General features: G+C 35.6%; 1 protein-coding gene across 1 annotated transcript; it reads left to right on the forward strand.

The window, feature by feature from the left end:
• The first annotated feature begins 2,152 nt into the window (after window positions 1-2,152).
• LOC143547076 (4-hydroxy-3-methylbut-2-en-1-yl diphosphate synthase (ferredoxin), chloroplastic-like) lies at window positions 2,153-7,037 on the forward strand. Its single transcript, XM_077038610.1, has 19 exons — window positions 2,153-2,385; window positions 2,607-2,764; window positions 2,850-2,956; window positions 3,035-3,135; window positions 3,210-3,286; window positions 3,380-3,499; window positions 3,939-4,169; window positions 4,265-4,381; window positions 5,024-5,098; window positions 5,212-5,289; window positions 5,383-5,442; window positions 5,532-5,594; window positions 5,670-5,814; window positions 5,875-6,013; window positions 6,102-6,179; window positions 6,264-6,423; window positions 6,486-6,584; window positions 6,664-6,768; window positions 6,874-7,037. The coding sequence occupies exons 1-19, from the start codon at window positions 2,178-2,180 to the stop codon at window positions 6,973-6,975; spliced, it is 2,223 nt and encodes a 740-aa protein (XP_076894725.1). The 5' UTR covers window positions 2,153-2,177; the 3' UTR covers window positions 6,976-7,037.
• The last annotated feature ends 2,136 nt before the right edge of the window (window positions 7,038-9,173 follow it).

The following is a 9,173-nucleotide window of genomic DNA, read 5'->3' on the forward strand; positions in this document are numbered from 1 at the left end:
AAAAGAAATTATTTGAGTATTTAAAGATTACCTAAAAGAAGCTACCCTGACCAAAAAAAAACAAAAAGAAAAAAAAGTGAGCCATCTTACAAAATAAGAATATCGTATGCAATAATAAACTTTGTTTCATAGTTTTAACACAATTAATTATTAGTAATAATTATTTAATCTCTATATACTATTGATGAGCTCGGGATGGTACCGGTACCGACCGATAGCGGTTCAGTTTCGGTATACCGTTACCGATATCAATTCGATTTTGGTATTTCGTGCAACATTCGGGAGTACCGGTATCATGCCGATACTCGTACGGTACCGAAAACTCAAGACTAGGTACCGATTCGGTACCGAAGATGTTCATCTAGCAACAAAACCAATTTTTTCAACCGTAGTTGTAAAAATTATAGATTTTCATACTTCAAGCTATACATTTATAACTCTTCTAACAAAAGAACTAATTTTTTGTAAGTTACAAGCAAAAAATAACAGTCTCTTATTCTTTCAACCGTAGTTGTAAAAATCCTGACTATGCGTCAATTAATCCCTGTCCCCATCTCTCCTCCCGACTAGAGATTGCGACAACACTGGTTTCAACCATTAAACGACGTTTGTAACATTCAAAACAGATAGGGTGAAAAGCGTAAACAGAGCAAAAAACAAGGGCCGGAACGTAGGTTTGATGAAGTAAAAGCAGAGCATAAGGAGAAGATAAAAATGACAAGTTTAGTCCCTGCGTTTATAAATGTTAACAGCATTCAATGCTGTCCTCAATTGACTTGTCTTGTATGTATCATAATCATAATAATATCATCCACTCCACACCTATTTGGCCAGTGCATGTGTGTGTTATTGTTATAATCGCCTAATTCATTCAGGTGCTTCAGATTCAGTTTCCGTACGGATAATCTAACAGAAGGTGCGTATCATTCATCTCACTCTAATTCATCGTTGATTAACTTCTTAAACTTGTTAATTTAGTGTAGAATTTGGTAATTCAGCTCAATTGATTCGTTAGGTCTGTTGAAAGTTAACGATTAACGATGAATTGCGTCGAGCAGAAGGTTCGTATCATTGATTCACCTCTTGAACTTGTTAATTTAGTGATTAAGCTCAATTGATTCGTTAGGTAATTAGGTCTGGTGAGAAATTAACGGTTAACGATGAATTATGCTTCTAATCACGTTAGGTCATATTAGATTCAGTTTCCGGACTGATAATAGAGCAGAAGGCGCGCATCATTGATATCACTGCAACATATTATCGATTTGTCTCTTGAAGTTATTTGGTTAGTTTAATGATTTAGCTCAGTTGATTCGTTAGGCGAGAAGTTAACGAATAACGATGAATTATGATTTTAATCATGCTAGGTCATCTTAGATTCAGTTTCCGGACTGATAATCAAGCAGAAGGCGCGTATCATTGATATCACTGCAATATATTATCGATTCGTCTCTTGAACTTATTTGTTTAATTTGATGATTAACTATGAATTATGATTTTAATCATGTTAGGCCATCTTAGATTCAGTTTCTGTATTGATAATTAAGCAGAAGGTGTGTACAGTTGATCTCACCGTAATTTATCATTGATTCGCCATTTAAACTTGTTAATTTGGTGTGGAATTTAGTGATGCAGCTCAAATGATTCGTTAGGTAGTTAGGTCTGGTGAGAATTTCGCGGTATCTAATCATGTTATTATATATATGGAGATTGATGAATTTTGTATAAGTTAGGTGAATTGTAATAAGAATTTGAAATCTGGATGGTGATGTTATCGACTTTTCGTTGTGTGTATGTTGATGAGGATTTTATGACAAATGCAATTTAAGTTTTCTCTGTTTTGATTTTCTGAAGAATTTGTTACCAGCAATTTGGTTACTTCTTCTGTTTGATGTAATAGAGATATTATTTGACTTCTGATTCATGTTTGTCAGTATTGAAAATCAAGATTAGTATTAGCATGGATTTTGTGCTTTTGCTACATTTCCGTGTGCAAATATCCTATTTTCCCCTAAAAGTGTTAAGAATCCAGTTTGTTGAAATGTTTAAACTGACCTATTTGATCTTTAAGTCAACTGCAAATAATGGAGATGGTAATATTATGCATCTAATGTCTAATATATTGATCTCTGTCTATTATTCATGATTGTAGAGATTGTGGATTTTTGTTTGCAACTATGGCAACAGGAGCTGTTCCAGCTTCCTTTATGTCTTTAAAGGGCAGAGGCAATGGTTTAGGGCTTGCAAAAACTTCAGATTTTGTCAATGTTTCAGATTTGAAGAGGGTTAAGTTTCAGAGAACCAAGGTTTTTGTGATTAAAAATTCAAACCCTGGTTCGGATATTGCAGAGTTCCAGCCTGCTTCTGAAGGAAGAACGCTGCTAGGTACATGCTTGCAATTATAACCTTTATATACATATACTCTTAAAGCTGTGACAATAATAATAACTTAAATGCGATATTTTGAGTTTTGTCTATAGCTTCTTTAAATGCAAAGTAAGCAGTAAGCACACTATTTGGCACTAGCTTGGTGATCCTGTGAATTTTGAGCTTGCATCATTATTATAAGTAAAACTTATTAATGATTATTTCTTTGTTTATGGTAGTTCCTGTGCAAAAGTATTGTGAATCCACATATAAAACCATCAGGAGGAAAACTCGCACAGTAATGGTTGGAAATGTAGCTCTTGGTAGTGACCACCCAATAAGAATTCAAACAATGACCACAACTGATACTAAGGATGTGGCTGCAACTGTCGAACAGGTTCTTGTTTTTTTGGTGTTCTTATTAATGTCGACAAAAGTATATTTATATGGCTGCTGAGTTGGTTAATTTTCTGTTTTGACAGGTCATGCAAATAGCTGATAGAGGAGCCGATATTGTTAGAATAACAGTGCAAGGGAAAAGAGAAGCAGATGCATGTTTTGAAATTAAGAACACCCTTGTTCAAAAAAAGTAAGTCAACCTTTTGACTTTCTAGAATCTTAATGTTTTTCATGATTCATGTTATATAGTGCATTGTTTCATATGCAGTTATAACATACCTCTAGTGGCAGACATTCATTTTGCTCCTTCAGTTGCACTGCGTGTTGCTGATTGTTTTGATAAAATTCGTGTCAATCCTGGAAACTTTGGTACAAACTTAGAATCTTGGTTCTTTAGTAACCTGTTTTTAAAATTTTCAATTTTTTTACTTCATTCTTTGCAGCTGATCGACGGGCCCAGTTTGAGACATTGGAGTATACAGATGATGATTATCAAAAGGAACTTGAGCATATTGAGAAGGTCTAACTTTTGATTTACTTTCTATCGTTCGCATTTCAAGGCCAACTTATTAGGTTAATAAACTTGTTATAAATGTGTTTTCTGTTACACCAGGTTTTTGTCCCATTGGTTGAAAAATGCAAGAAATATGGAAGGGCAATGCGTATAGGAACTAACCACGGGAGTCTTTCGGATCGTATCATGAGCTACTATGGTGATTCTCCTAGAGGCATGGTAAGTAAGCTTGTAAACATACACGAACGGAGCCTGTTCGTGTTTGCTCGCTTAACTTTAATTGAACAAACGATCGAACACGAACACTTAGACAAATGGGGTTTTCTTGTTCGTATTCATGTATGTTTGTTCATTAACAGTATAAACGAACTGTTCACGAATGTAACGAACAAACGTAACTGAACGTAGATGAACGAACATAGCTAAGCTAATTTAGTTAAAATTAATGGGAGTAACAATGTGTTGAGCCTAAAAAGTTATTAAAACTAGACTAAGTTGTAATGGGCCAAAAAACAATTAATGAATATATTAACAAACGTAAACGACCGAACTTAAACAAGCGTAAACTAGCAAACATAAATTAACAAACGTAAACGACCGAACTTAAGTTTCTCTTGATTTACCCTTAACTACTACTTATACAAACTTGTTTTTTCAGGTTGAATCTGCATTTGAGTTTGCAAGAATTTGTAGAAAACTTGACTTCCATAATTTTGTATTTTCAATGAAAGCAAGCAACCCGGTGATCATGGTTCAAGCATATCGTCTTCTTGTAGCTGAAATGTATGTTCAGGGTTGGGATTATCCTTTGCATTTGGGAGTTACTGAAGCTGGTGAAGGTGAAGATGGGCGTATGAAATCTGCAATTGGCATTGGGACACTTCTTCAGGTCATCATATTGTTCGAGCTACTTTTTATTATTTTATCAATTCATAGACATTGTTTGTTCATATAATAATGTGCTTAAAGTTGTATGGTATACAGGATGGTCTTGGTGATACTATTAGGGTTTCACTTACTGAACCACCTGAGGAAGAAATTGACCCGTGTAGGAAATTGGCTAATCTTGGTATGAAAGCATCCCAAGTTCAACAAGGGGTGGTAGGTTTTCTACTTTTTGCATAAATTTACCAAATTAATATGCATTCAAGTAGGCCTGTAAATGAACCGAGTTTAAACAAACAAACGGTTGAATAGTATAACTTTAAACAAACAAACAAACAGTTGAATAGGAACAGTTTTCTTGTTCGTGTTCGTTCATTAATAGTATAAATGAACCGTCCACGAACGTGAACGAATATAAATGAACCATTGATGAATGAGTATTAATGAACATAACTGGACAAGTGCCAATTGAAAGTAAACATGATCATCAATCCTTTGGACCTAAAAAAGTAATAAAACTAAACTAAATTGTAATGGGTGATATTTTAATTTTTATAAAACTAGACTAAATTGTAGTGGGCCTAACACTTTAAGGGAGTACAGACAGACTTAAACGAAAGTGAACTAACGAACACAAAATGAACGCTCACGAACATAAATGAACGAATGAGACATTTGTTCATGTTTGTTAATTTGTTAAATAAACTAACTTCTCGCTGAGTGTTAAGTTTGTTTACAGGCCTAATTCTAACCCTTATATTATTATTTTTATCATTATTATTATTACTACTACTACTACTACTACTACTACTACTACTACTATTATTATTATTATTCTATTTACAATTACTTTTCTAGGCCCCATTTGAAGAAAAACATAGACGTTATTTTGATTTTCAAAGGAGAACTGGTGATTTACCTGCTCAAAAGGAGGTTAGTTTGCTACTCTTTACAAATTGTTGCTATAACTTTTTAATCATAATATCATCATGCTGCTTTTTTTCTTTATTTTTCTAAATAGCACCTTTGACTTAAACATGTGGCAGGGTGAAGAGGTTGACTATAGAGGTGCACTTCACCGTGATGGCTCGGTTCTCATGTCGGTTACCCTGGATCAACTAAAGGTTAATTATCTTCTTTACAAATTGTTAATATGTTTTAATCAAAAAGCATATATATCCTTTATATATCCTTGCATTTTCTTTTACTTTATCCAGTCACCCGAACTTTTTTATAAATCATTAGCTGCAAAACTTGTGCTCGGTATGCCATTTAAGGTCAGTTCAAGTTTATTCTCTGTTACATTTATTTATAAAATCTTATCAATATTTGTTAGCTCATAATATGTGGTGTTTGCTTTATTTAGGATCTTGCAACCGTAGATTCTATCTTATTGAGAGAGCTTCCACCAGCAGATGATAAAGATGCTGTAAGAAACCTTTTCAAATATGATTACAAAGAGTATATTATTTCAATATTAATTAATTTTTTTAATTATGATCAGCGGCTAGCCCTTAAAAGATTGATTGATGTAAGTATGGGAGTTATAACTCTTTTATCGGAACAACTAACAAAGCCTTTGCCAAACGCTATGGTCTTGGTTAATCTGAATGAGTTATCAACTGGAGTTTATAAACTTTTACCAGAAGGTAATTTTTCACTTTTTACCACTCAATTCGCATATAACATATTACATGATATTACTGCAGGCACACGTTTGGTGGTGTCGGTACGTGGTGACGAGTCATATGAGGAGCTGGAAGTTTTAAAAAGTGTTGATGCTACAATGATTCTTCATGATCTCCCATATTCAGATGGAATAACTGGTAGACTACATGCTGCCAGGAGGTATCAACTTTCACTAACAAGAACAATAATAGTCAATTTTTGGGTCCAGAATATTTAAAATTGTGACGTCTTCGTCTTCATTTGACAGGCTATTTGAGTACCTCTCAGAAAACTCATTAAATTTCCCGGTTCTTCACCACATACACTTTCCAAAGGGAATTCCTAGGTAAAACTTTACACACACACGCACACCATTTTTTTTACTGTTTATAATTATTTGTTAATTTCACACTGTTTTACATGATGGTAGGGATGATTTGGTAATTAGTGCGGGTGCAAATGCGGGTGCACTTTTAGTTGATGGACTTGGAGATGGTATTTTATTAGAAGCACCGGATCAAGATTTTGAATTTCTCAGAAATACGTCTTTTAATTTGCTACAAGGATGCAGGATGCGAAACACTAAGACGGTATGGAATTCAAATATTTTGTTTGGTATATATTTGTTGCTTATTTTTCAATTCAAATACAGGAATACGTCTCGTGCCCATCGTGTGGTAGAACTCTCTTTGATCTTCAAGAGATAAGTGCTGAAATTAGAGAAAAAACATCACATTTGCCTGGTGTTTCGGTAATCATCAAACTAATACTGATTAAATGTTTAAATTCATATATTCAAACAAATAATTGCCACTTATTTTTTGTGACAGATTGCAATTATGGGCTGCATAGTTAACGGGCCCGGGGAGATGGCTGATGCAGATTTTGGATATGTAGGTGGTGCTCCCGGAAAGATTGATCTTTATGTTGGAAAGGTACACAACTACTGTATTGTATTCTAACAATTCAATTGTTTTACAATGATGGTTTTATATTTTGTAGCCTTTATTAACTGTAACTTTGATTGAACATTGTTTCAGACGGTGGTAAAGCGAGCGATTGCAATGGAGAATGCAACCGACGCATTGATCCAACTGATTAAAGATCACGGGCGTTGGGTCGATCCACCTGTTGAAGAGTAATGTGAGAGCACGTTTTGCGTGTATTGAATAAAGGACCGGAAATTGATGTAATGTAATGTTGGTAAACGTAGGCGCGCAAGGATATTTAAGTAGATAGTTTTTCGTTGCCGCCTTCAGTCGTAGATAGTTTTTCGTTGCCGCCTTTAGTCGTGGCATTCGGACCATGGAATAAAAGGTTTCTCTTTTAATGAATTATAAACTCAGCTTGTTACAATAGGTGAGATGAAAGATTAATAGGATCTGACATTACTAGTAAGAAAATAAGTTATGCACTGTTAAGTGATAAGCTAAGAGATGAAGGAAATTATCAATTCCGACCGCAGCCGGCTTGAAGAACCAGAACCAGTTGTGTTGTTCAATGATTACATTTCTGGTCTCTTGGCAAAACGACCACCGATACTCCAAATGGCATTCGCCTAAAGGCAAAAATGCCATATGGACATGTGAATGTGGTTTTGTGTTGGTCGTCGGGATGGATTGCAATTTGATTATATCCCGAGTACCCATCCAAAAAACAATAAAATTTTTGACCCGACAATTTTTCAATAATTTGGTCAATAAAAGGTAATGGAAAATGGTCTTTTGAGGTAGCCGCATTTAGCTTCCTATGATCAATGCACACTCGCCACCCGGTTACCGGTCGGGTGGCGATTTGTTCACCACTTTCATCTTTAATTATCTGGATGCCGGCTTTCTTTGGAACTACCTGTGTTGGACTTACCCATGCACTGTCTGAAATTGGATAGATAATTCCTGCATCCAACCATTTGATGACTTCCTTTTTCACCACCTCTCTCAAATTGGGATTCAACCTCCTTTGAGTTTCCTGAGTAGGCTTTGCATCGTCCGTGGTGATGATTTTGTGCATGACTATAGATGGACTAATACCCTTCAAATCGGCTATTGTCCACCCAATCGCCGCCTTGTGAGCCTTCAAAACTTCCAACAATCCCTCTTCTTGAGCCTCATTCAAGTTAGAGGCAATGATAACCGGCAACGTCTCACCTTCTCCCAAAAACGCATACTTGAGATGACTTGGCAATTCTTTCAATTCTATCTTGGGAGAACAAATCAACGAGGGTTTAGTATCTGAATTGATTTCTGTTGGTAGACTCTCAACCTGATGAGTCCACGGTGGTCTTCCGTCTTGCAATGCCAATATCTCTTGTTTCTTTTCCTCTAACTCCAATGCACAACTGTGAACCTGTTCAGAATCATCACAAACACAAACATCCAACATACCTTCCTCATACTCGTGTGGTACACACCCATCTATAATATCTGCCATAAAACATTCTTCACTAGCCAATGAATTAGCAACATTAGTAAACACATTTAAATGCATTTTTCTATTTCCAAAGGCCATGTCAGCTATACCAAACTGACAGTCAATAATAGCATGAGCAGTATTTAAAAATGGCCGACTCAATATAACATTTTGTTGTTGTGTCGGGTCAACCGACGAGTAATCCAGAACCAAAAAGTCAACAGGATAATAAAATTCCTCTACTTTAACAATAGCGTCCCGCACGATCCCTCGAGGAAGTTTGTGAGACAAATCAGCTAATACAACTATGGTCTCAACTCATTTAAGTGGACCAAAATCGTATTGGTCATACAAACCCCCCGGTAGGATACTCACACCCGCTCCAAGATCCAATAATGCCCCGTGACATTTGAAAGCCACCCACTTGAATGTTAATCAAGGGCGCTCCCGGGTCTTGAAGCTTAGGTGGAAGATCACCCTTTAGAATTGCACTCACTCGTTCAGTTAAATCAACTAGTTTAGGAACTTTTTGTTGTCGTTTCTGAGTACACAATTCTTTTAAAAATTTTGCATATGCGGGTACTTGTTTTATTGCTTCAAGTAAAGGAAAATTAACTTTAACCTGTTTAAATACCTCCCACATCTCCTCCTTTTGAGGACCCCGTTTTAAAATCACATTTTTCTTGCCCGGGTCAAGCAAAGCCGAAGGAAATGGAATTGGAACCTCTTCCACTTCCTTGCTTTTATCGTTTAAAAGTTCATTTTGATTCGAATCTTTGTTTGAAAACGTGGATGGTTTAGGGGGTTGAATGGGTGAAGATTTTTCATCTTCACTTTCTACCCTCGTCACATCCTCTACCACACCTTCAACTAATTCTGGTGTAGTATTGATTTTAAACTCCTTATCACTTCTTAAAACACTTACATGATT

This window comes from Bidens hawaiensis, unplaced genomic scaffold (assembly GCF_021521415.1).
Source record: "Bidens hawaiensis isolate Kalapana, Puna unplaced genomic scaffold, B.hawaiensis_p1.1 tig00000055_1, whole genome shotgun sequence".
In the NCBI taxonomy this organism is placed as follows: domain Eukaryota; kingdom Viridiplantae; phylum Streptophyta; class Magnoliopsida; order Asterales; family Asteraceae; genus Bidens; species Bidens hawaiensis.